Here is a 25,518-nt window from a genome sequence, read left to right on the forward strand (position 1 = left end):
TCTCCATCTCCTGACCTCGTGATCTGCCCACCTCGGCCTCCCAGAGTGCTGCGATTACAGGCGTGAGCCATCACACCTGGCCAATTTATTTATTTATTTTGAGACAGTCTTGCTCTGCCTTTCAGGCTGGAGTGCAGTGGCGCAATCTCGGCTCACTGCAAGCTCCGCCTCCCAGGTTCTTGCCATTCTCCCGCCTCAGCCTCCCAAGTAGCTGGGACTACAGGCGCTCACCATCACACCCGGCTAATTTTTTATATTTTTAGTAGAGACGGGATTTCACCGTAGCCAGAATGGTCTCAATCTCCTGACCTCGTGATCTGCCTGCCTTGGCCTCCCAAAGTGCTGGGATTATAGGCATGAACCACCTCGCCTGGCCAGGTTGTCTTTAAAAGAACAACCTTAGGCCAGGTACAGTGGGTCACACCTGAAATCTCAGCACTTTGGGAGGCAAAGGTGGGTGGATCACCTGAGGTCAGGTGTTCGAGACCAGCCTGACCAACATGAAGAAACCCTGTCTCTCCTAAAAAAAGAACAAACATTAGCTGAGTGTGATGGCAGGCTCCTGTAATCCCAGCTACTCGGGAGGCTGAGGCAGGACAATCTCTTGAACCTGGGAGGTGGAGGTTGCGGTGAGCCGAGATCACGCCACTGCCCTCCAGCCTAGGAGACAGAGCAAGCCTCTGTCTCAAAAAAACAAAAAACAAAAAAACAACCTTAATACACTTGAGAAACCTTACCTTGCGGCGTTTATCATGGAGTGCACGCTCCTTATGTGACGCCCCCTCCCTTCACCTTTGGGCCTGGGGAGTTACCAGCAAGGAGGAGGCAGGGCCCACACTGTCCCACCTTGTTTCCACTTAGGCCTGGTGGTGGCGCCTGTGGTCCCGGGCACTCAGGAGGCTGAGGTGGGAGGATCGTTTGAACCCAGGAGGTCGAGGTTGCAGTGAGCTGAGATCCTGCTACAGTGCTCCAGTTTTGGTGACAGAGTGAGACCTTATCTCAGAAAGAAACAAAAAAGGCGGTTTATGCAAAAGATGTTAAATTAGTTTGTGTGGAAGGTTATTTTGTTTGTTTGTTTGTTTTTTGTTTTTTTGAGATGGTCTCACTGTCACCAGGCTGGAGTGCAGTGGTGTGATCTTGAGGGTCAACTTTCCAGGCTCAGGTGATTCTCCTACCTCAGCTTCCTGAGTAGCTGGGATTACAGGCACGCACCCCCACACCCAGCTAATTTGGGGATAATTTGTTTTTCTATTTTTTGAGATGGAGTTTTGCTTTTGTCCCCCAGGCTGGAGTGCAGTGGTGTAATCTCAGCTCACTGCAACCTCTGCCTTGTGGGTTCAAGCGATTCTCCTGCATCAGCCTCCCTAGTAGCTGGGATTACAGGCTCCCACCCCTGCACCCAGCTAATTTTTGTATTTTTAGTAGAGACAGGGTTTCACCATGTTGGCCAGGATGGTCTCCAACTCCTGACGTCAGGTGATCCACCTGCCTCGGCCTCCCAAAGTGCTGGGATTACAGGTGTGAGTCACCGCACCTGACCAAGAATAATTTTTTTTTTTTTTTGAGACAGAGTCTCGCTCAGTCGCCCAGGCTGGAGTGCAGTGGTGCGATCTCAGCTCACTGCAAGCTCCGCCTCCTGGGTTCACGCCATTGTCCTGCCTCAGCCTCCCAAGTAGCTGGGACTACAGGCATCCACCACCAGGCCTGGCTAATTTTTTTTGTATTTTTAGTGGAGACGGGGTTTCACCATGTTAGCCAGGATGGTCTCAATCTTCTGACCTCATGATTGCGCCCGTCTCGGCCTCCCAAAGTGCTGGGATCACAGGCGTGAGCCACCGCGCCCGGCCAAGAATAATTTTTTTAAGGCAACTTGCTAGACAATTTTCTTACTAATTAATGACATGAAACATTTCCCTTCTGTGCCTGAAGACGGACCTGTGAGCCTTGTCAGTCTGACACGAGTGGATCCTTGGGATCCTGGGAGGGAGACGTGGGGCTGGCGTGGCTGAGGTGTGTGGGCTGAGCTCCTGCGTTGTGCTGCTGATTTCCTCACTTTGCACAGCTCCTTGCGCTTTGTTCTTTCTGCACAGAATCAGCTTAAAATGGCTCGTTTCACGATTGTGGATGGGAAGATGGGGAAAGGAGTCAGCTTCAAAGACGTGGCAGGAATGCACGAAGCCAAGCAGGAGGTCCGCGAGTTTGTGGATTATCTGAAGGTGAGAGCAGCACAGACCGGGAGGGAGGAGTGAGCAGACACCAGCCTTCCTTCTCTCCCAGAAGGGCTCCTGTGGGACCTGGAATTCCATTGATTATGTGTCATGGGTTGGTGGTGACCTCTACCGTGTCCCATGGGGACGCCAGGCAGGTGCTGGTGCCTGTTCAACCAGCAGCACAAGCCCCTTGCACATGGTTCAGCCAAACGGAGACTACCAAGGCCCATGCCTACTGTGCCATTAGCCATCCTGGGCCCTTCATCCCTTGCAGAGCTCTGCACTTTTTCCAGAACCCCATAAACCCCGTAGCCAGCTGGTGGCCGTGCATGAGCTGCCTTTCACGTGCGTTACTTAAACATTCCCTCTGCGGTCCTGGTGCGGTGGGTCACACCCGTAGTCCTAGCACTTTGGGGGCTGAGGCAGGGGAAGTGCTTGAGCCCAGGAGTAGGAGATCAGCCTGGGCAACAGTGAGACCCTGTCTCTGCAAAAAATTTTTTTAATTAATTTTTTTTTTTTTTTTTTTGAGATAGAGTCTCACTTTGTCACTCAGGCTGGAGTGCAGTGGCACAATCTCGGCTCACTGCAACCTCCAACTCCCCCAGTTCAAGTGATCTCCTGCCTCAGCCTCCCGAGTAGCTGGGATCACAAGCACCCACCACCGTGCACGGCTAATTTTTGTATTTTTAGTAGAGACGGGGTTTCTCCATTTTGGCCAGCCTGGTCTCGAATTCCTGATCTCAGGCTTTCTGCCCGCCTCGGCCTCCCAAAATGCTGGGATTACAGGTGTGAGCCGCTGCGCCCGGCCTGCAAAAATTCTTTAAAAGTAGCTGGGCGTGGTGCCACATGCCTGTATAGTCCCAGCTACTTGAGAGGCTGAGGTGAGAGGATGGCTTGAACCTAGGGCGCTGAGGCTGCAGGGCTGCGGTGAGCTCTTCTGGCACGCACTGCATTCCAGCCTGCGTGACCCAGACAGACCTTACCTCCAAAAAAAAAACTCTGAGACCCCACGTGGTTAGTGTCACATCATCTGCTGCTATCCAGAGCCCAGAGCGCTTCCTCCAGCTTGGCGCCAAGGTCCCAAAGGGCGCCCTGCTGCTCGGTCCCCCTGGCTGTGGGAAGACACTGCTGGCGAAGGCGGTGGCCACGGAGGCTCAGGTGCCCTTCCTGGCGATGGCCGGCCCAGAGTTCGTGGAGGTCATTGGAGGTAGGTGCTGTGGTTGGGGGCTGTGGGTGGACTTGGCTGACCACTTGGCTCCTTTCACATGTCCTTCCTCTGGTGCTGGTCTGAAAGGGAAACAGGTGGGCCAGGGAGTAGGGAAGGAAAGCGAGGTCTGGGTTAGAGGAGGGGTTTTGTCTGCAGAGCGTGTGGTGTTTGTTTCAAAGCCGCTGTCACTTGTGGCCTGGGGGGCCAGCACGGTGCGTGTGAACCCTGAGGGGTGACCAGGGGACCCCGCGAGCAGCTGCCGTGTGTCTGTTTGCAGGGGACGGGGCTGGTAGCTTTAGTTGTCTTTTGTGTAGAACTTTGTCTGGCCCGGGTACAGGAAGAGACTTTGTTTTTTATTGTCTGCCCATTTCCTGGTTCTCTCTGTGTCCCCTCAGGCCTTGGCGCTGCCCGTGTGCGAAGCCTCTTCAAGGAAGCCCGAGCCCGGGCCCCCTGCATCGTCTACATCGATGAGATTGACGCGGTGGGCAAGAAGCGCTCCACTACCATGTCTGGCTTCTCCAACACAGAGGAGGAGCAGACGCTCAACCAGCTTCTGGTAGAAATGGACGGTCAGTGCTCGTGCACCCCACACCCCCACTGAACCATCAGAGAAGGTTTTCTGATGTCTTTCAGAACAGGTTGTGGCGAGCTAAGATCGCACCACTGCACTCCGGCCTAGGTGACAGAGTGAGACTCCGTCTCAAGAAAAAAAAAAAAAAAGAAATACAGCTTTTAGACCCAGCGCAGTGGCTCACGTCTGTAATCCCAGCACTTTGGGAGGCCAAGACAGGCGGACCACGGAGGTCCGGATTTTATGACCAGCCTGGCCAACATGCTGAAACCCCATTTCTTCAAAAATACAAAAATCAGCCGGGCACGATGGCGGGTGCCTATAGTCCCCGCTGCTCTGGAGCTTTGCTTGAACCTGGAAGGTGGAGGTTGCAGTGAGCCGAGATCTCACCATTGCACTCCAGCCTGGGTGAGAGAGGGAGGCTCCATCTCAAAAAAAAAAAAAAAAGAAAAGAAAAGAAAGAAGCACAACTTTTAATTTAAAAAACATCAAGGCAATAGTAAAAATCGTAAGTAGGAATAGAAGTGGTATGTCAGATGTAATCTTTTTATTTTTTTGAGATGGAGTCTCACTCTTGTTGCCCAGGGTAAAGTACATGGCACGATCTCGGCTCACCGCAACCTCCGCCTCCCAGGTTCAAGCGATTCTCCTGCCTCAGTCTCCCAAGTAGCTGGGATTACAGGCACGTGCCACCATACCCAAACACTAATTTTTGTATTTTTAGTGGAGATGAGGTTTCACCATGTTGGCCAGGCTGGTCTTCAACTCTTGACCTGAGGCGGTCGGCCTGCCGCAGCTTCCCAAAGTGCTGAGATCACAGGCATGAGCCTCGGCACCCAGCCTTTTTTTGCATTATTACTGTGTTTTAGGGGCTTTCCAGCAAAACCCAGAAAGACTGCTAGACAGGTTCTGGAGGAGCTGTGCCGCTCATGTTTTTAGGTCTGTAATGAGTCTGTCTGATTGTGCCGCCACGCCTCCCTGTGGTAATGAGTCTGTCTGATTGTGCCGCCACACCTCTCCCTGTGTCCCCGGAGAAGGTGAGACTGGTTAGAGGGCCGAGCAGAGCATCGGCGCGCTGCACTGCGTCGAGGGAGGCACCCCACATGTTGTGACCCCTTGAAGATGACTTCTGGTCTGGCTTTGACAATTTTTTTTTTTTAATGGAGCTGACCCAGTAGAGGTGACCTGGAATTATTTTTCTCCTGAGCTACTTTTGCAAGATTATTATTATTTTTTTAATGTGGATATTGTTGTGGTAAAATATGCAGATAGCCAAGCTTGGTGGTGCGTGCCTGTGTTCCCGGCTGTTTGGGAGGCAGAGGCAGAATGTGTGCTGGAGCCCGAGCTCGGTGGTGCACGCCTGTGTTCCCGGCTGTTTGGGAGCCGGAGGCAGAAGGTGCTGGAGCCCGAGCTCGGTGGTGTGCTGTGCGATTGTCTTGCCTGTGAACAGCCTCTGCATTGCAGCCTGGATAACACAGTGAGACCCTGTCTCTAAAAAAAATTAAAAAAATACATTCACATAAATTTACCATTTTAATCATTCTGAAGTTCATGAGCATTAAGTACATTCGCCTGTTGAGCAACCGCCACCACCGTGTGTGTCCAGAACTTTCTCTTCAAACCAAAAACCTGGCCCCATTGATCCCTCCTCATTCTCCATCCTCAGCCCCTTGCAGCCTGTGTCCCGCTGTCTGTCTCTGAGTGACTGTCGTAGGGACCTCATAGAACGGGAGTCCTGCGGTATCTGTCCTTTGCTCTCCGCCTTCTTTCATGCACATAACATCTCCAGGGGCCGTCGGTGCTGGGCACGTGTCAGGATTTCCTTCCTCCTTGAGGCTGAATAATGCTGCCTGGTGTGTAGAAGCTGCCTCTTGTTTATTCGCCTGTTGGTGGACACATGGGCTGTTGTGAATTGGGCTGCGTTTACATAAGTACAAGCATCTTTTTGAAGTCTCTGCTTTTTTTTTTTTTTTGAGACGGAGTCTCGCTCTGTCGCCCAGGCTGGGGGTGCAGTGGCCGGATCTCAGCTCACTGCAAGCTCCGCCCCCGGGTTTATGCCATTCTCCTGCCTCAGCCTCCCGAGTAGCTGGGACTACAGGCGCCTGCCACCTCGCCCGGCTAGTTTTTTGTATTTTTTAGTAGAGACGGGGTTTCACCTTGCTAGCCAGGATGGTCTCGATCTCCTGACTTCGTGATCTGCCCGTCTTGGCCTCCCAAAGTGCTGGGATTACAGGCTTGAGCCACCGCGCCCGGCTGAAGTCTCTGCTTTGTAAGATTTATTTTTAATCAGAATTCTAGTTACATTTTAGGTATTGTAGATGAGGGAGACTTTTTTTCCCCAAGTGATCTGGCTCCAAGAGAACTGTTGACTTGCTGTTTTCTTTGTTGCTGCTTGGAGTCGTGTGTCTTAGCGCCTGCACAGCCCAGTTTTGACCACTCAGCTAAGGGGGGCACTTGCTTCACCTCTCATTGCGAAATCACTTTAGACTTACAGAAGCGTTGCCACGGTAGTTGGAGTGTTCTTTGATGCCTTCCTGCGAGCTCCCCGAAGGCTGACCATGACGTACGTGGTGTGCAGGTTTGGACCAGGCCACGGTGTACGTGACTGCCCCCCAGACCCATCCACGGGTACTTCCGACCCCCAGGCCATGGCGTCTGTGACTGCCCCCCACACCCATCCACAGGTGCTTCCGCTCCCCGACGTGGATGTTCGGTCTCCTTGATCTCTTCCTGTCCTGTGTCATTTCTTGGTCTTGTTTTTTGAGACAGCGTCTGGCTGTGTTGCCCAGGTTGGTCTTGAACTCCTTGACTCAAATGATCCTCCTGCCTCAGCCTCCCGAGTAGCTGGGATTACAGGCAGACTCCACTGTTTCTTGGTGTTTGTCTTTGGTGACTGTGACACTCTGTACAGGCCAGTGACATTCAGGAATGTCAGTCTTTGGAGCTGTGACATGTCCTCATGGTCAGGTCGAGCAGTGCATTTGGCCGGATCAGTGCAGCAGTGCTGTGTGCCTTGCGGTTTACAGTGTCACTGCACCTGTCGCTGGCTGTGGACTCTGCTGAGGGCTTTGGCCCTGGGCTGGCGTGCATCTCTTCTGGGTGCTCCGCGTTCTGTACGCTGGCACCTGTCTCTTCTGGGTGCCCCGCGTGCCCTGGGCTGGCGCCCGTCTCTCCTAGGTGCCCTGCATTCCCATCTGCCTCTGGGCTGCTGTGAAGTCAGATGGACTGATGCCCACAGAAGTGCTCTGTAGGCTCTGAAAGCTCCGAGGGTAGAGGATGAAAGTGAGATTCCCGACAGTGTGCAGGACTCAGCGGCGTTGCTACAGCATTTGCGGAGAATGCTTCACCCTCTCCTGCTGCTTGTCCCCCGTATCTGCAGTCGTCTCTCAACACGCTTGTTCAGGAACTAATGCGTGAGCAACTGAGACCTGAACGGCCGCCTTCTGCACACACAGCAAGTGGTCATGGGAGTCGAGTTTTCAGAGAACAGAATGTCTTCAGAGATGTGGGGTGAACAGTTCAGATTCTGCGATGTCTGAAGTGTCACTAAGGAGAGACACCTCAGAGATGGATCCCTGGGAGGTCCAGAGACCCCACCACCTCTGCTGGGGCAGCTGGCCCTGCACCTCAAGTGGAGATCACCATACATTTTAGAGGCCTCTGGAGCCTCCAGGCTCGCTGCACTGCTTCTCTGTGAAGCTTTTTTATGTGGCCTCTTTGGTGCTGTGTGGCCTTTGATGTGGCTCTGACCATTGCTTCTGGAGGCTGCTCAAGGATGAGTGGGTGGTTTAGGTTTTGAAGAAATCTGCAGGACACCTTGGGTTCTGGCCACAGAGTCTTAAGACTCTCTACAGTTTGGGTGAGGCGGATGGCTGTGCTGTGCGGGCGCAGCGTGAACACCAAGGTCTTCGTCCTGTGAGTCTGCGGCCTTCTCCGTGTTGACCAGGTGCCCTCCCAGGGGACCATGAGGAGGCTCAGAGGAGAGGCCCCCGCCCGCTCCTGCCTCACGGAGCCCACAGGGCCACCGAGGGCAATGTCGTTCGCTCTGCTGGGGTTGCCTTTCGCACTGAAGACAGAGACCACCTTTTTGAGTGACTTGAGCCCAAAGGCAAGCATATATCAAATGACCTTTTCCACATAACCTCTCTGTGCTATCATAAGAAGAGCTGCTTCCGCCCCCGGATTTGCTGAGGCCTGGGAATCCGCTGACTGAAGGCCTCTTGTTGAGTTGTGCCAGCTCTGAACAAGTCCCTTTATGCAGAGCCACAGCTGTGCACTCAGCCCCACCGAGGCCGCAGGCCAGGCTTTGTTGCTTCTGTTCAGGGAAGTGCGCGGGATGGGGCGGGTGCTGATCCGGTCGTGGGAAAATCTCGCTGGGGAAGAGAAAAGCCCCAGCCTTGTTGGTTATGTCAGCCGGTCCATGGCGGTGTCCTGTGGACCCCAGACCCCCCTGGGAAGGGTGTAAGTCAGAGAGCACTGGAGGCTCCACTGGCTATGGACGTCCAGTTCCCGGCTCCTGTGCTAGAAAGCAGTGATGGGGAGCGTCAGCACTGACCACATGTGGGAGCCGCAGACGCCTAGTAGTTCACACAGGCCTCCCTTCAACATAGTCATCCCCTGGTGGCAGAAGCCGAGCCCTAACATGCAGCCACACACGGAAAATGCTGCTATAAACATTTTATGCTTCGACTTTTTGTTCTGCAGAGACAGGGTCTCGTTCTGTCACCCAGGCTGGAGTGTGGTGCCACCATCATAGCTCACTGCAGCCTCCGCCTCCTGCCTCAGCTTCCCGAGTAGCTGGGACTCGAGGCTTCAGCCACCTTGCCAGCCTCTGTTTTTTCAGTCTGTGAAAAATAAAGTCATCAGCACGTGCACCTGGCAGTGGTTACCGTGGGCTCTTTCAGGTCCAGGCTCCCAGTGTCCGGGCAGTGAATGAGGTCCTGGGAAGCCGGGGTCCTGGTCCTGGTCCCAGTGTGACCCGGGGATACCCCTACCTCTGTCCTTAATGTGGCAGTGCATGTATCAAGCACAGAGCCTTGGACTGCCTGCCAGGTGGGTAGATGGGCGCTGGCAGAGGGAGAAGCTGAGGCCCAGCAGGAGCCGGCCGTCTGACTCACAAGTCACACTCGCCGACTGCCCCTGTACTCCTGTGGGAATTGTAAGCACTGCTGAGCCCTGGGTGGCGCTGGTGTGACCAGGCTGGAGCGCAGAGAACCGCACTGGGGGTTCGGGTGTGTTCTTCAGCTCAGAAGCGTGGGCTCTGCCGGGAGCGGGATGGAGATGCGGCTTCTTTCCCTATTTTAGACGTCGGGTTGGAAGGGTGCACTCAGGTAGGAGCAGCTGCTCTGGGTTGGGCGTTTCGTGCTGTCCTGGTGTGTTGAGACATCCCTCAAAGCACCAGTACCCTCCACCCCGACATAGCCGGGGCATCCGCTGTCACCTGCTCTATGTGGAAGTCCTGTTGGTAAAATCTTGATAGGAGCCGTTTAGAGAACACTGGGGGAAATTCCGCCAGGCTCAAGCCAGAATGGACAGTGAGCCTGGGGCACGGATGGACAGGAGGAGGCTTGGACTTCTGGGCTCCCCAGGCGGGGAGGGGCCGGCAGTGTGACTTACTCCCACTTGAGTCAGCTCTTGGGCGCTTGCTCGTGGCCCAGAGGTGATGTTGCTGTCCTGCCCTCTGTCCTCTCAGAGGAAGTGGGGGCTGGTTCAGGGGTCTCAGGCTCTGAGCGGGAGAGCGGGGTCAGGTCTAGCTTCTGTCTGCGGCTTGCACCCCGTGGTGCCGCCTCTGCCTGCCCTGCTGTCCTCCACATGCGCCTCCAACAGGGAATGGAAGGAGCCTCTGACCCAGAAACATCCCCAAAACTGTCAGGGTCCTGCACAAGTTGGGGGCCTCTCAGGGGACCTGTCTGGGGCCCTCTGGGAAGTGAGGCTGTGGCAGCCGGTCCTTTATCCTCAGAGCTTGGTTGCTTGTGTTTTTGGACAATGTCTTAGGTCCCAGGGATGGTGGACCGGCAGGCAGCCCCGAGCACTGAGGATACTGTGGGAAACCCAGGCAGGAGCTAAGGGGTGGAGCTCAGGGCTAGGGGGCACAGATCTTGAGGCCCGAGGGTGCATCTTCTCAGCGGGTGTCTTGACTGAGCTCTGAGTGTTTTCCAGGGCTCTGAACACAGCCCTTTTTTGGACATGTGGTTTACTTACTCTCTCTCCAGCTGTCCGTTGTCTTTTCACCCTCTAATGGGGAACAGCAAAAGCTGTTCATTTTGTTAAAGTTCAGTTTATCAATTTTTGCTTTTATAGATCTTGTTTTTACTGTGAAATCTAAGAACTGTTTTCCTGCCAGGTGTGATGGCTCACGCCTGTAATCCTAGCACTTTGGGAGGCCTACGTGGGTGGATCACCTGAGGTCAAGAGTTCAAGACCAGCCTGACCAATATGGTGAAACCCCATCTCTTCTAAAAATACAAAATTAGCCGGGCATGGTGGCAGGCGCCTGTAATCCCAGCTACTTGGGAGGCTGAGGCAGGAGAACTGCTTGAACCCGGGAGGCAGAGGTTGCAGTGAGCCGAGATGGCACCATTGCACTCTAGTCTGGGCAAAAAGAGTGAAACTCTGTCTCAAACAAACAAACAATAAAAAGGAACTGTTTGCCTATTCCTAGATCCTAAAGATTTTCTCCTGTAGGTTTCTTTTTTCTTTTCTGTGAGACAGAGAGTCTTGCTCTGTCACCCAGGCTGGAGTGCAGTGGTTGATCTCAGCTCACTGCACCTCCGCCTCCGGGACTCAAGCCATCCTCCCACCTCAGCCTTCTGAGTAGCTGGGACCACAGGTGTGTGCACCAACATGTCCAGCTAATTAAAAAAAAATTGGTGTGCAGCTGGGGTCCCACCTTGTTGCCCAGCCTGCGCTTGAACTCCTGGTTCCAATGATCTTTTCACCTCAGCTTTTCAAAGTGTTGGTAATACAGGTGTGAGCCCCCATGCCTGGCCGCTCGTAGGTTTCTTATAGAAGTTTTAGATATAATCCATGATCTTAAGTTAACATCTACATGAAGTGGGAGGTTTGGTCAGGTTCATTTTATGCCTGTGGAAAAGTGCTCCAGCCCCACTGGTCTGAAACGCTGTCTTCTCTCCACCAAATTGTGCTTGCACCTTTGCCAGAGCTCAGGTGGGCGTGGGGGGTCTGTGCTGGCTCTGAGTCTATCCTTCCACACACACCTGGTGTCTCGCTTACGTGAGACTTGATTCCTCCCACTTTGTTCTTTACCAGAATTGTTTCAGCTATTCCTTTGCCTTTTCCTGTAACTTTTAGAATAAGCTTGTTCCTATCTACCAAAGTATAAAGTATCTTGCCGGGATGTTGATAGGAACACACACCTCATAGGAGAGCTAGAGTAAAGAGCAGTGACTGGCTGTGATCTGGGCCATACATGTGATCCCAGCACTTTGCAGGGCTGAGTTGGAAGGATTACTTGAGCCCGGGAGTTTGACACCAGCCTGAGCAACATAGTGAGATTCTGTCTCTAAAAAAATATAAAAATTAATGGCCGGGCGCGGTGGCTCAAGCCTGTAATCCCAGCACTTTGGGAGGCCCAGACGGGTGGATCACGAGGTCAGGAGATTGAGACCATCCTGGCTAACACGGTGAAACCCTGTCTCTACTAAAAAATACAAAAAACTAGCCGGGTGAGGTGGCGGGAGCCTGTAGTCCCAGCTACTCGGGAGGCTGAGGCAGGAGAATGGCGTGAACCTGGGAGGCGGAGGTTGCAGTGAGCCAAGATCGTGCCACTGCACTCCAGCCTGGGCGACAGAGCGAGACTCCATCTCAAAAAAAAAAAAACCGAAACGTGTGCCCACCACATGACCCCATGTCCACCCTCCTGGGTGCTTATCCCAGGGAAACAAAGAGTTAGGCTCACACGAAATGCCTGCACGCCGACACTGCCTGGGCGCCGATGCTCGTTTACCTGTAATAACTGAAACCTGGAAGTGACCCAGGTGCCATTCAGTGGCAGAGAGCTGAAACTGGTATACCCTTATCATGGTGTTCTGCACAGCAGTAGAAGGAAACTTTCTTCCTGCAGCAACAAGGAAATGACGCCAAGTGAGAAGAGCCAGGCTTAGTATCGTGTGACTCCACTTGTACAAAATTGTCAAAATAACAAAATTCTGGGGATGGAGAACAGGTTAGTGGTTGTCAGCAGTTAGGGGAGGCCTGCAGGGAGGAGGGAGGCCTCTGAGGAGGGCAGTTCTGTGTCGTGATGGGAGACGTTGGTTACACGAACGTGCATGTGACGCAAGTGTCCATCTATGTGGAGCACACAGGTGAGAGCATGTAGGAGTGGGGGTGTCTGAGCGAGGGCCTGGCGTTTCCATGTCAGTCTCCTGGCTTTGCCTTTGTTTTGCAGCTACTGAACGTGCAGCTCCTGGGGGACCTGGGCCAAAGGACAGCTCTGTGCTGTGTTTTTTGCAATTTGTTGTGTATCTATTACTGTTAGAATACAAAACTTAAAAAGCCAAACGAGGGATCCAGTCCCAGGAAGTCCGTATCCTGACACCGCATGTCCCTGACACACAGCAGCCCAGGGGGAGCATGTGTCCCGCAGGGTGGCCTTGCCAGACTCTGCTGAAGGCCGAGCTGTGCTTGAACCAGGCGCCGCCCCCTCTAGGGAGCTCGCACTGCACCTCCCTGGCCTGGTTGCTGTTTTCTTTTTTTCTTTTTTTCCCTTTTTTTTTTTTTTTTTTTGAGGTAGAGTCTCGCTCTGTCGCTCAGGCTGGAGTCCAGTGGTGCTATCTCGGCTCACTGCAAGCTCCGCCTCCCGGGTTCACGTCATTCTCCTGCCTCAGCCTCCCGAGTAGCTGGGACTGCAGGCGCCGCCACCTCGCCTGGCTAATATTTTTTGTATTTTTAGTAGAGACGGGGTTTCACCGTGTTAGCCAGGATGGTCTTGATCTCCTGACCTCGTGATCCGCCCGCCTCGGCCTCCCAAGGTGCTGGGATTACAGGGGTGAGCCACCGCGCCCAGCCGAGTCATCATCTTTTTAAGGCACTGCCTTTGCCTTGGCGAGGTGGTTCTCTTCTGTCATCTCCCTTCTAGAAATGTAACTGGGACTCAGCATCCCAGCTTCTCACATTTCCTGACTTGGGGAACCAGGGAGAATGGTTGTGTCTTTCAAAGTTCCTTTGAAATTCGGGAGTGATTTGATTTGCTTGGGAGTGGGGTGTGGCTTGGACTGAGCTGCTGTGCAGTCCTGGCGGCTACTGCTTAGTGAAACTCAGGACAGTAGCCCTGGAGAAGCTGGTTAGGCCCCTCCCCTTGGCCCCCTCAGAGCGTTCAGGGTCCTGTCCTAAGAACACGGGGTTGCTGGAGACAGAGTCTCGCTCCATTGCCCAGACTGGAGTTCAGGGGCATGATCACAGCACACTGCAGCCTCCACCTCCTGGGTTCACAGTCCTCCCACCTTGGCCTCCCAACGTGCTGGGATTATTTAGGGTTTCTTACATTAGTGACGGGAGATCCTTTTCTTACATTAGTCACGGGAGGTCTCATCGAATCTTTACTTTCAACACTGTTTATTGTGGACCTTTTCCTTTTTTTTTTTTTTTTTTTTTTGAGAGTCTTGCCCTGTCGCCCAGGCTGGAGTGTAGTGACGCAATCTTGGTTCACTGTAACCTCCGTCTCCTGGTTCAAGTGATTCTCCTGCCTCAAACTCCCGAGTAGCTGGGATTACAGGCGCGCGCCACTCCCAGCTAATTTTTGTATTTTTAGTAGAGATGAGGTTTCACCATATTGGCAAGGATGGTCTCGAAACTCCTGACCTCAGGTGATCCACCCACGTAAACCTCCCAAAGTGCTGGGATTACAGGCGTGAGCTACTGTGCGTGCCCGGCCACCAGTGGATTTTTTTTTTTTTTTAGGCGGAGTCTTGCCCTCTAGCCCAGGCTGGAGTGTAATTGCAGTGGTGCCATCTCGGCTCACTGCAACCTCCGCCTTCCAGGTTTAGGAGATTCTCCTGCCTCAGCCTCCCGAGTAGCTGGGATTACAGGCGCCGCCACCACGGCCGGCTAATTTTTTGTATCTTTAGTAGAGATAGGGTTTCACCATCTTGGCCAGGCTGGTCTCGGACTCCTGGCCTCGTGATCCACCCGCCTCAGCCTCCCAAAGTGCTGGGATTACAGGTATGAGCCACCGCGCCCAGCCAAGTGGATTCTTTGAAAGCACACCCAAAGTTTTGAATCTTACATGCTCTGAGTACATTTGTTTAAATTCAGAGAAATATCACATCATGACACCTGAACGTTCTTAGAAGCATCCAGTCAGTGTTCCCAGCAGCTTCATAAATCATTTCGCAGTTGATTTATTCACATCAGGGTCCAGTCAAGGTTCACAGACACCAGGAATGAGTGATCGTTTCTGGGCTCACTTTTAAATTATCCGATGACAAACCTCAAGCCTGAAACCCGGGGCTTAAGGCCAGGCGTTGAAGATAAAATGTTTCAAAGTCACAGCTTAAAGCTGAGTGTTAGCTAAAATGTAACAAAGTCACACTAATAATGGTGGGGTTGGGGGGCGGCTGTGAGGACCGGCTCCCAGGTGACACCATGAGACAGAGAGACACTCCAGGATGCTGTAGGAGCTCCAGGAGGGCCTTGGACAGTTCTGCCTCAGTAGCTAGCCCCAGGGATGGTGTTGCTGTTATCACTTGTCAAAATGGGGAGATTCCTGTTCCTCCTGGTGATGCTGGCTGGGAGCGATGGGGGCTTCGATCACGGCTTGTAGTACAGAAGGGCCGGGTGTTCCTTTCTCTCTGGGCCTGGGGCGGGGAGGGTCCCTCTCCCTCCTGTATCCTGAAGGGGAACCTGCAGGGGAAATTTGTGTCAGGACCCTCACCCTCAGGGCCACTGTCTGTCCCTTCAGGAATGGGCACCACAGACCATGTCATTGTCCTGGCGTCCACGAACCGAGCTGACATTTTGGACGGTGCTCTGATGAGGCCAGGCCGACTGGACCGGCACGTCTTCATTGATCTTCCCACACTGCAGGTCAGAGCCAGGACCCCAGCCTCTCCCACTCCACCTGGGCCGCCCTCACTCGTTCTGGGTGGTCTGGCCTCTCCTCTAAGACACTTCTTGGTGTGAAGCCTGTCGCTGTCCCGCAGGTGCTGGCACTGTCCAGCGTGGCCCCCACATCGGCCACGTGCCCCCAGCAGACCTGCCCACCTGCTGCACTCACTGCTCGGGGCTTTACAGTTCTTTTCACCCGCTATTGGTTTCCCTTTTATCCTGGGTATCAGTCTGGTTTTTATAGCAAATCCTTTGAAACAAAATCCGGGAGGAAAAATCGTGGGAAACTTTATTCTTGTGCGGCATCATTTCCTTCCATCCAGAGCGTGGGTTCTGGAGACGTGGACTGTGCAGCTGCCCTGAAATTGGGGTGGGAGTAGGAGTTCTGAGGCCTCTTGCCTGATCCCTCCTCTGTCACAGGGCTCTGGTTGGACGTTACACTTCCTGGCCAAAGGGCCTTGGTTGCTGTCCTGAGGGAGCAGGAGTTCAGCTCATGGAGGGGAGGGTTTGGAGAGAGGGCCTCAGGGTTTGCTGGTAGGTTCATGGTGTGTCACTGCAGCCTGGGGAGCAGGGCTGGGCTCACACAGGCAGCTGCCCTGATGCCTCAGCCAGTGCTCGGCCTTTGTTGAGATGGAGAGTGAAGGGCAGAGCGGAAGCCCTTCCTGCTGGACACAGCTTCTCCAGGGGACACTGCTCCTCCAGGGGAGGGCGGCTCTCTTTTTTCTTTTTGATTTTTTCTTTTGAGTTTTAGAGAAAGGGTGTTGCGCTGTCCCCCGGGCTGGAGAGCAGTGCTGCGATAACCACTCACTGCAGCCTCGACCTTCAGAGCTCAAGCTGAGGAGCTGGGACTGCGACGGGCGGGCACCACCGTAGCGGCTAATTTTTAACGGGATCTCACTGTGTTGCCAAGGCTGGTGTCAAACCCCTGGCCTCAAGTGATCCCCACCCACCTTGGCTTCCAAGAGCGTTCTTTTTCTTTTTTTTTTTTTTGAGACAGAGTCTCACTCTATCCCGCAGGCTGGAGTGCAGCGGCCCAGTCTCAGCTCACTGCCACCTCTGTCTCCTAGCTTTAAGTGATTCTCCAGCCTCAGCCTCCCGAGTAGCTGGGATTACAGGCGTGCACCACCACACCTGGCTAATTTTGTATTTTGGTAGGGACAGGATTTCACCATGTTGGCGAGGCTGCCCACTTCGACCTCCTAATGTGCTAGGATTATAGGTGTGAGCCACTGGACTTGGCCATCCAAGAGCGTTCTGTTCATGTTTAAAATGCTGCTCATGGCCAGGCATGGTGGCTCACGCCTGTAATCCCAGCACATTGGGAGGCCGAGGCGGGTGGATCACTTGAAGCCAGGAGTTCGAGACCAGCCTGGCCAAGTTTGCAAAACCCTGTCTCTACTAAAAATACAAAACTCAGTCAGGCGTGATGGCACACACCTGTAATCCCAGCTACTTGGGAAGCTGAGGCTTGCCCTCAGGGCAGGCGCGTCTGGGACCCCCCCCCCCCGCCCCCGTCCCCGCAGACAAACATGCAGCGCCTGCGGCAGTAACTGGGCGTGAGCCCAACGGTCTGTCCTCCTCCCCTGGTTCTGGCAGGAGAGGCGGGAGATTTTTGAGCAGCACCTGAAGAGCCTGAAGCTGACCCAGTCCAGCACCTTTTACTCCCAACGTCTGGCAGAGCTGACACCAGGATTCAGTGGTATGTTCTCAACCCACAGCCTGGGCAGCATCACGTCCTGAGGGCCGGTGGTCTCACCTGTGCATACAACATCCAGGCCTCCTGTGTAGGGTGGGCGCTGCCTTGTCTGGGGGCCCCTGCTCAGTACAGGCCTGGGTGGGAGCTGATGTGCATGTAGGATGGCAGGAGGTCAAGACGGCACCCGCACTCCTTCCTGTGCCCCAGGGGTGGAAAAGCAGACTGCTTGACTCCAGAGATAGTGGCGGTACGTTTGCTTCCACACAGTGACCAGTCATCCCGGCGTTTCCCGTCAGACCCGGGGTCAGAGGACGCAGTGCCGGCAAAGCCACCTTCCGCTGACCCTCACAGTCTCTGTCAAGTTGTAGAAATAGAAATCATACATCAAGACGCTTTTTTCTGCATGGCTCACATTTTAAAACTTAATGTAAACAAAACTCCCTTTTATTGAGATGAACTTCCCCTTTGATTGTTAAGATCTTTCACTAGAATTTTGTGGATACTGAGAGCCTTTAATTTCTTTGCCATCAATGCCCACGAGCTGTTAGGTGGAATCTCACAAGATGGGGTGTGGAACTGCCCTTGGGAGGGGAGAGACGGGTGTCAGGGTGGACGGAGCTTGGCGGTTCTGTGTCTAGTCTGTGAAATGGCCTCAGTGGAACATGGTTGCAGTGCCTGCCACTCCCCACCTCTGCTGCTGGTGCCGACTCCCCTCGCCTCTCCCCTCGCCTCTCTCCCCTCGCCTCTCTCCCCTCGCCTCTCTCCCCTCGCCTCTCTCCCCTCGCCTCTCTCCCCTCGCCTCTCTCCCTCGCCTCTCTCCCCTCGCCTCTCTCCCTCGCCTCTCTCCCCTCGCCTCTCTCCCCTCGCCTCTCTCCCCTCGCCTCTCTCCCCTCGCCTCTCTCCCCTCGCCTCTCTCCCTCGCCTCTCTCCCTCGCCTCTCTCCTCTCCGCGCCTCTCTCCTCCCTCGCCTCTCTCCCCTCGCCTCTCCCCTCGCCTCTCTCCCTCGCCTCTCTCCCTCGCCTCTCTCCCTCGCCTCTCTCCCCTCCCTCTCTCCCTCTCCTCCTCGCCTCTCTCTCCCCTCGCCTCTCTCCCTCGCCTCTCTCCCCCTCGCCTCTCTCCCCCTCGCCTCTCTCCCCTCGCCTCTCTCCCTCGCCTCTCTCCCCTCGCCTCTCTCCCCTCGCCTCTCTCCCTCGCCTCTCTCCCTCGCCTCTCTCCCTCGCCTCTCTCCCCTCGCCTCTCTCCCTCGCCTCTCTCCCCTCGCCTCTCTCCCCCTCGCCTCTCTCCCCTCGCCTCTCTCCCCTCGCCTCTCTCCCCTCGCCTCTCTCTCTCTCTCCCACACACTCTCACCAGCACTCTTGCTTCTTGGTCTCTTTTCCCTCTTTGTTCTTCCTTTTTTTTTTTTTTTTTTTTTTTTTTGAGACGGAGTCTTCCTCTGCTGCCCAGGCTGGAGTGCAGTGGCCGGCTCTCAGCTCACTGCAAGCTCCGCCTCCCGGGTTCACGCCATTCTCCTGTCTCAGCCTCCCGAGTAGCTGGGACTACAGGCGCCCGCCTCGTCGCCCGGCTAGTTTTTTGTATTTTTTAGTAGAGACGGGGTTTCACCGTATTAGCCAGGATGGTCTCGATCTCCTGACCTCATGATCCGCCCGTCTCGGCCTCCCAAAGTGCTGGGATTACAGGCTTGAGCCACCGCGCCCGGCCTTGTTCTTCCTTTTAATTAATTATTTATTTATTTTGAGACAGAGTCCTGCTCTGTCACCCAGACTGGAGTGCAGTGGCGTGATCTTGGCTCACTGCAGCCTCTGCCTCCTGGATTCAACCAATTCTCCTGCCTCAACCTCCAGAGTAGCTGGGATTATAGACATGCACTACCACGCCTGGCTAATTTTTATATTTTTAGTAGAGACGGGGTTTCACCGTGTTGGCCAGGCTGGTCTCCAACTCCTGACCTCAGGTGATCCGCCTGCCTCAGCCTCCCAAAGTGCTGGGATTACAGGCGTGAGCCACCGTGCCCGGCCATCTTTGTTCTTCCTTGAGGGCCCCTTCCTCCTCTTAAGCCCTGATAGAGAGCAGAACCCCACCCCACCGTGCCCTGGCTGTCGTTTGTGTTGGCAGGGGCTGACATCGCCAACATCTGCAACGAGGCTGCCCTGCACGCGGCGCGGGAGGGACACACTTCCGTGCACACGCTCAACTTCGAGTACGCCGTGGAGCGCGTCCTCGCAGGTACAGGGGCGCCCTGGTGAAAGCCGTTCTTCGCAGGGCTTGAACCCCAGAAATACCCAGGCAGGTATTTAGAGATGAGGTGGATGGAGCCAGATCCAGGCCTGGGTGTCCTGTGATTTAGTGGCCGGGAACCATCACACAGGAAGGAACTGTACACGTTGCATTTCAGTTCTCTGCAACTCATGTCTCTATGATGCCATGTACTGTTTGTTCCTTAAAGCATCACAGACTTACCTAAGAGTAGACACTCGTCCTACCGAAATATAAAAATGCCTTGCCAAAGAAAATGAAAAAAAAATAAAAAATTCCCCCCCAAAAATAAAAATAACGAAATAAAAACTAAAAATGCCTTACCAGCCTGGGTGTGGTGGGCTCAGCCTAGCCCCGGCCCCATGCAGGCTGAGCTCCAACTGCTGACTGTGGGCCAGAGGGCTGCTGCCGCCCGCGGCCATGGAGGGACAGCTGTGCCTTCAGTGCAGTAGGGGCTCTGCGGACAGGCGTGGATCTGCTGCGCGACCTCTGGCGAAACTCGTGGCTCCGACTCTCCGTAGGAACAGGAGATGAGTTTTGGTGCTGGGTGGGCTGGCCGCTTCTGACTGCCATTCTGCGGCTGCTCAGTGTGGGGTCTGCGACGTCTGTGAGGAGAGCAGGACTAAACTGGGAATCGGAGCTGCTGGAGGTTTCTGTAGCTATGATGGCAACAACCAGATGTGATCAGTCATCTCATGGAATGGAGTTGAGACCCACAGTGTCAATCTGAGACACAGTGAACGTTTGAAAAGGGAAGTGGTGGCTGGGTGCGGTGGCTCACGCCTGTACTTTGGGAGTACAGCACTTTGGGAGGCCGAGACGGGTGTCACGAGGTCAGGAGATCAAGACCATCCTGGCTAACACGGTGAAACCCCGTCTGTACTAAAAAATACAAAAAACTAGCCAGGCGAGGTGGCGGGCACCTGTAGTCCCAGCTACTGGGGAGGCTAAGGCAGGAGAATGGCGTAAACCCAGGAGGCAGAGCTTGCAGTGAGCTGAGATCCGGCCACTGCACACCAGCCTGGGCGACAGAGCGAGACTCCGTCTCAATAAAAAAAAAAAAAGAAAAGAAAAGGGAAGTGGTTCTTGCCCCAGGTGTTTGAGGAGCACGAGCCTCCCTTGTGAGCTGTCCCTGCGAGAACCGAGTTCCCTCACCCTCAATCTGAGTGAATTCCTAGCAAACATGCCTCTGGCAGGTCCCCAGGGCTTCAGCTTGGAAAGGCGGTGGATCCCTGCAGAGGAGTGGGGCCAGGCACTGTGCCAGACACTGCAAAACACGCCTGGCTTCTCCCCGACCGCCCCGCGGGTCTGGAGGACTGGCGCTGCCTGTGTCTTACCAAAATGTAGTTTTGGTAACCATTTACTTTTATGTGGAAATGGATAAGCTTTTGATAATAGTAGCAAAGCAGGAAGGACTGAGTGGGGACTACAGGCCACTTGAAAGAAAATACAGCCAGGGCAAGGTGTGGTGGCTCGTGCCTGTAAGCCCAGCTCTCTGGGAGACCAAGGCAGGAGGATGGCTTAAGCCCAGGAGGTTGAGGCTACAGAGAGCTGTGATCACACCACTGCAGTTCAGCCTGGATAACGGAGCGAGACCCCTGACTCCAGGAGAAGAAAGAACAATGCTAACAGTACGCCATTTCCCGTGTGTGATGCAGAGCGGGTCCTCTGTTCGTCTTCAGTGTGGACAGCCTGAGTCTTGAGAGCCCCCAGCTAAACTGGGGTCCAGTGCCTGGCGGCCGGCAGTCCTGTACTCAGGGGAGATGAAGGTTATCCTGCACCCTCCAAGGGATGCATCTTTGACCCAGTGGACAGCTTAATGTCCATCCGACGTCCAGGAGTCCCTCCAGGAAACTTGCTTACACTGGCAGACGTCCCACGGCTCCTGTCTGATTTACGTCCAGGTTATGCCTGCCTGACCATCGCTCTGGTGCTGGGGCCTGTCCTGTGTCCCCCACATGCCTGAGAAAACCCAGCCTGGGCAGCCCCAGGTTCTTCCTTGTGGAAGGTGCAAATTCAGGCCCCACCACAATAGGAAACACATTCAACGACTTACTACTCACAGATCCTGGGCAGGGAGGGCGCCAGGAGTGGGGAGGGCCATCCTCCACCCCCAGATCCCATGAGGCAGAAGTGAAGGGTCAGGCAGAGGGAAGAGAGAGCATGTGGTAACGAGCTGCACACACAGGGAGTGGGGAGTGGGCAGTGCAGTTCACAGTCAAATGCCAGAATGGTCTGATTAAAGGAAGTGCAGGGAGCACGGGGAGCCCAGGCTCCTGGGTGGAGAGATGCCCCTAAGTGCCCATCTCTGGCCACTGGCATGGGCGGTTGAGCGTGGTGTCCTCCTGGTGCCCAGGCTGCAGGCTTGGCCCTGCCATCCCTGTTGAACTGAGCTTGTCGCTCCTTCTGGTGTCGACAGCCTGCCTGCCCTTGTCCATACTAGAAACACACTCGTTTGTTTTCAGGTTAGCCTGTCTTGTATGCCTTGTGGTCTCGTGCCTTTATACGTAGTCCTGTAGCCGGCTCTGGTTGGAGTAATTCATCGGCCACAGCCAGTGTGTCTTAGGATTTAAAGCCTTACAGTAAAGTGGTGGTGGAAGGTTCCAGTAGCACGATGTACTTGAGTGCTCAGGACCACGAGCTGATTCAAGTTGTACAAAATGGAGACTTACAGATGTGTGGAAAATGTGAGACAGGAAATGAAGCCTCACCAGTAAGCTGAACAGGGGAAGTTTAATCAAACATTTGTCCCTGGCTGGGCGGTGTAGCTCATGCCTGTAATACCAGCACTTTGGGGGCTGAGGCAGGAGGACTGCTTGAGGCCAGGAGTTTGAGACCAGCCTGAGCAACACAGCAAGACCCCATCTCTTTAAAAAAAAAAAAAAAAAAGAAAGAAAGAAAAGAGTATTAGCCAGGCGTGGTGGTAGAGCACACCTCTGGTCCCAGCTACTCAGGCGGTTGGGTGGGAGGATTGCTAGAACCCGGGAGGTTGAAGCAACAGTGAGCCATGATTGCACCACTGCCCTCCAACCTGGACGACAAAGTGAGACCCTGTCTCTTACCAAAAAAAGCCTTGTCCCTGAGGCAAAAGGCCTCTGAAGGGATGAGTGGAAGCCATGAGGATCCAGAAAGTGATGGGGATGGGAGCTGCCCCACCAGGTCTGAGGGGAGAGGGAGAGTAAGCAGGAGGCCCATACCTCAGAGGAGACCTCTGCCCATCCTGCCAGAAAGTCAAAAGCTGCTGTTCTGTGACCCCTGCCCTGACCCTGTGGACCTCGCCCAACCCTGGGGCAGGAGGAGAGACTCCTCAGAGGGTTGCACTTGCTCCTAAAAGCAGCAGGAGCTATTTTGTATTTGCAACATTTATAAAAGAAGAAATCACGACCTCCTTCTACAGCTCTGACCTGAAGAGTGTTTTGAGTTGGGTGTTGGGAGCCATGGCTACAGAGCTGCAGATGTGCAGAGAGAGCCTTGCTTTGACTACACGGGGCAGGAGCAGGGCCCAGCCAGGGAGAGGCCGGAGCTTCAGCTCACACCCCGTGGCATTTTTGTTTTTGTTGTTGTTGTTGAGACGGAGTCTTGCTCTGTCACCCAGGCTGGAGTGCAGTGGCCGGATCTCAGTTCACTGCAAGCTCCGCCTCCTGGGTTTATGCCATTCTCCTGCCTCAGCCTCCCAAGTAGCTGGGACTACAGGCGCCCGCCACCTTGCCCGGCTAGTTTTTTGTATTTTTAGTAGAGACGGGGTTTCACCGTGTTAGCCAGGATGGTCTCGATCTCCTGACCTCGTGATCCGCCCGTCTCGGCCTCCCAAAGTGCTGGGATTACAGGCTTGAGCCACCGTTTGTTGGGTTTTTTTTTTTTTTTTTTTTTTGAGACGGAGTCTCGCTCTGTCGCTCAAGCTGGACTGCAGTGGCGCGATCTCGGCTCACTGTAAGCTCCGCCTCCCGGGTTCACACCATTCTCCTGCCTCAGCCTCCAGAGCAGCTGGGACTACAGGCGCCGCCACCACGCCCGGCTAATTTTTTGTATTTTTTTAGTAGAGACGGGGTTTCACCGTGTTAAGACAGGATGGTCTCGATCTCCTGACCTCGTGATCTGCCCGTCTCAGCCTCCCAAAGTTCTGGGGTTACAGGCTTGAGCCACCGCACCCGGCCAGTTGGTTTGTTTTTTGAGACAGTCTCGCTGCGTCACCCAGCTGGAGTGCAGTGGCGCTATCTCAGCTCACTGTAACCTCTGCCTCCCAGATTCAAGTGATTCTCCTGCCTCAGCCTCCCGAGTAGCTGGGATTACAGGCACTTGCCACCGTGCCTGGCTAATTTTTGTATTTTTAGTAGAGATGGGGTTTCACCATACTGGTCAGGCTAGTCTTGAATTCCAGACCTCAGGTGACCCGCCCGCCTCAGCCCCCCAAAGTGCTGGGATTACAGGCGTGAGCGCCGCGCCTGGCTCACACCCTGGCATTCTTTCAGGGACTGCCAAAAAGAGCAAGATCCTGTCCAAGGAGGAACAGAAAGTGGTTGCGTTTCACGAGTCAGGCCATGCCTTGGTGGGCTGGATGCTGGAGCACACGGAGGCTGTGATGAAGGTGGGTCCACAGGCCTTGGCCAAAGCTGACTGGGGAGTCCCACCTGTGTCTGTAGCTGACCGGGGAGTCCCGCCTGTGTCTGTAGCTGACCGGGGGGTCCCGCCTGTGTCTGTGGCTGACTGGGGGGTCCCGCCTGTGTCTGTAGCTGACTGGGGGTTCCCGCCTGTGTCTGTAGCTGACTGGGGAGTCCCGCCTGTGTCTGTAGGTCATGTGAGAGGATAGCCTGCCAATGTCATGATCCAGGGAGCAAGGTGGGAGGCGACTGTCCCAGGATGATGGGCAGAAGCTCGGGCATGGGAGGCAGGAATGGACTGTGTCACGTCGGAGCCTGGTGCTGCTACTGGGGTAGCTCCTGGAAGGTCACACCATGCAGTGGGGTTTCACTGCCTGTGCCTGTTCTCAGCCTGTGCACCCCAAATGACTCCTAACATTGGAAAGAAGTGAGTTGAGCGTACATTTAAAAAATGCTACTGTAGGCCGGGCACGGTGGATCACCTGAGGTCAGGAGTTCCAGGCCAGCCTGGCCAACATGGCAAAATCGTCTCTACCTCAAACAAACAAAAAACTACTCTTGTAGGCAGCTGTGAACTCAATGGAAGTTTATTCTTACCAAATGGTGATGTTACATCTTCTCTAAGACATGTGGCTCCACCACTGGGAGCCCGAGTGCTGTCAAGAGGAGGTCTCTATTCAGAACGCAGGTGCCATCTTTACAGTGGAGCTCCAGGAACCAGTGCAGGTTTGAGGCTCACCGGAGACAGCAGCGGTGCCGTGTTCCTACCTCAGGGTTCGCTGCAAAAAATGCATACAGTGCAGCAGTTGCCGCTTGGCTTGCCAGTGTGGTCTCCGTTGCTATTTGTCAGGCGTGAGCTGTAGCAAAGTTGGGTGTTAATCAGAGAGCATCCTGCCCATCCCAGGCTCCCAGCAGGGCTGAGGCCAGCGTTTGGGGACCAGGTACATGCTGCTCCTTGGTGATGTGCACCGCGGTCATGGGACCAGAGCCGGCCCAGTGTGGGGCGAGTGGACACTGAGCTCGGGGTCCCATTTAAGGGATACTGAGAAACTCAGCAATGAACACAACGTTTTAACTCAGTATGTCAACAAGTCACAATTAACGCAGGGGCTTTGGGAGGCCGAGGCGGGCAGATCACCCGAGGTCAGGAGTTTGAGACCATCCTGGCCAACATGGTGAAACCCCATCTCTTTCAAAAATACAAAAAATTAGCTGGACGTGGTGGTGCACACCTGTAATCCCAGCTACTTGAGAGGCAGAGGTAGAAGAATCCCTTGAACCCGGGAGGCAGAGTCTGCAGTGAGCCAAGACTGTGCTATTGCACTCCAGCCTGGGTGACAGAGCAAGACTCTCTCTCAAAGGGAAAAAAAGAATTTTTACTTTATTTGATAGACAAAAGTCAGGTGGTCACAATGAAAAAGTAAGTCTCTTTCCCAAGGCTCAGTATCCTGCCAGGAAAAGGTTGTGAATTCACTGTTGTGGTTTTGGTCATTAATGCAATCATCACTGCAGCCATTATTTAGAGCCTTTTTTTTTTGGTTTTGAGACAGGGTCTCTCTGTCGCCCAGACCGGAGTCCAGTGGTGCAGTCACAGCTCACTGCAGCCTTGACCTTCCAGGCTCACAAGATCCTCCTACCTCAGCCTCCTGTGTAGCTGAGACTACAGGCGTGCACCACCGGTGGCTCGGGTAATTTTTGTATTTTTTGTAGAGAAGGTGTCTTGTTATGTTGCCCAGGCTAGTCTCAAACTCCTGGGCTCAGGCAATCTGCCCGCCTCTAACTCCCAAAGTGCTGAAATCACAGATGGGAGCCACCGCGCCAGGCCTAGTTTTACATTCTAAATTCAGCGTCCTCTCAGGATTCTCAGAGCACCTGGTTGTGGCCATCTTGCTGCCACAGTTCTCAGAAACAGCAGCTGG

At 54.3% G+C, this 25,518-nt stretch overlaps 1 protein-coding gene across 2 annotated transcripts in view; it reads left to right on the forward strand.

Moving 5' to 3' along the window:
* SPG7 (SPG7 matrix AAA peptidase subunit, paraplegin) overlaps positions 1-25,518 on the forward strand; it is a 54,448-nt gene that overhangs the window by 23,210 nt on the left and 5,720 nt on the right. For both annotated transcript variants that reach the window (XM_030925041.1, XM_010364034.2), the window contains exons 7-13: positions 2,091-2,216; positions 3,255-3,417; positions 3,813-3,986; positions 14,907-15,031; positions 16,649-16,751; positions 18,861-18,971; positions 23,471-23,586. In XM_030925041.1, the coding sequence (XP_030780901.1) occupies positions 2,091-2,216; positions 3,255-3,417; positions 3,813-3,986; positions 14,907-15,031; positions 16,649-16,751; positions 18,861-18,971; positions 23,471-23,586 (918 nt within the window). The remainder of the gene's footprint in view (positions 1-2,090; positions 2,217-3,254; positions 3,418-3,812; positions 3,987-14,906; positions 15,032-16,648; positions 16,752-18,860; positions 18,972-23,470; positions 23,587-25,518) is intronic.

This window comes from Rhinopithecus roxellana, chromosome 20, assembly GCF_007565055.1.
Source record: "Rhinopithecus roxellana isolate Shanxi Qingling chromosome 20, ASM756505v1, whole genome shotgun sequence".
NCBI lineage: Eukaryota > Metazoa > Chordata > Mammalia > Primates > Cercopithecidae > Rhinopithecus > Rhinopithecus roxellana.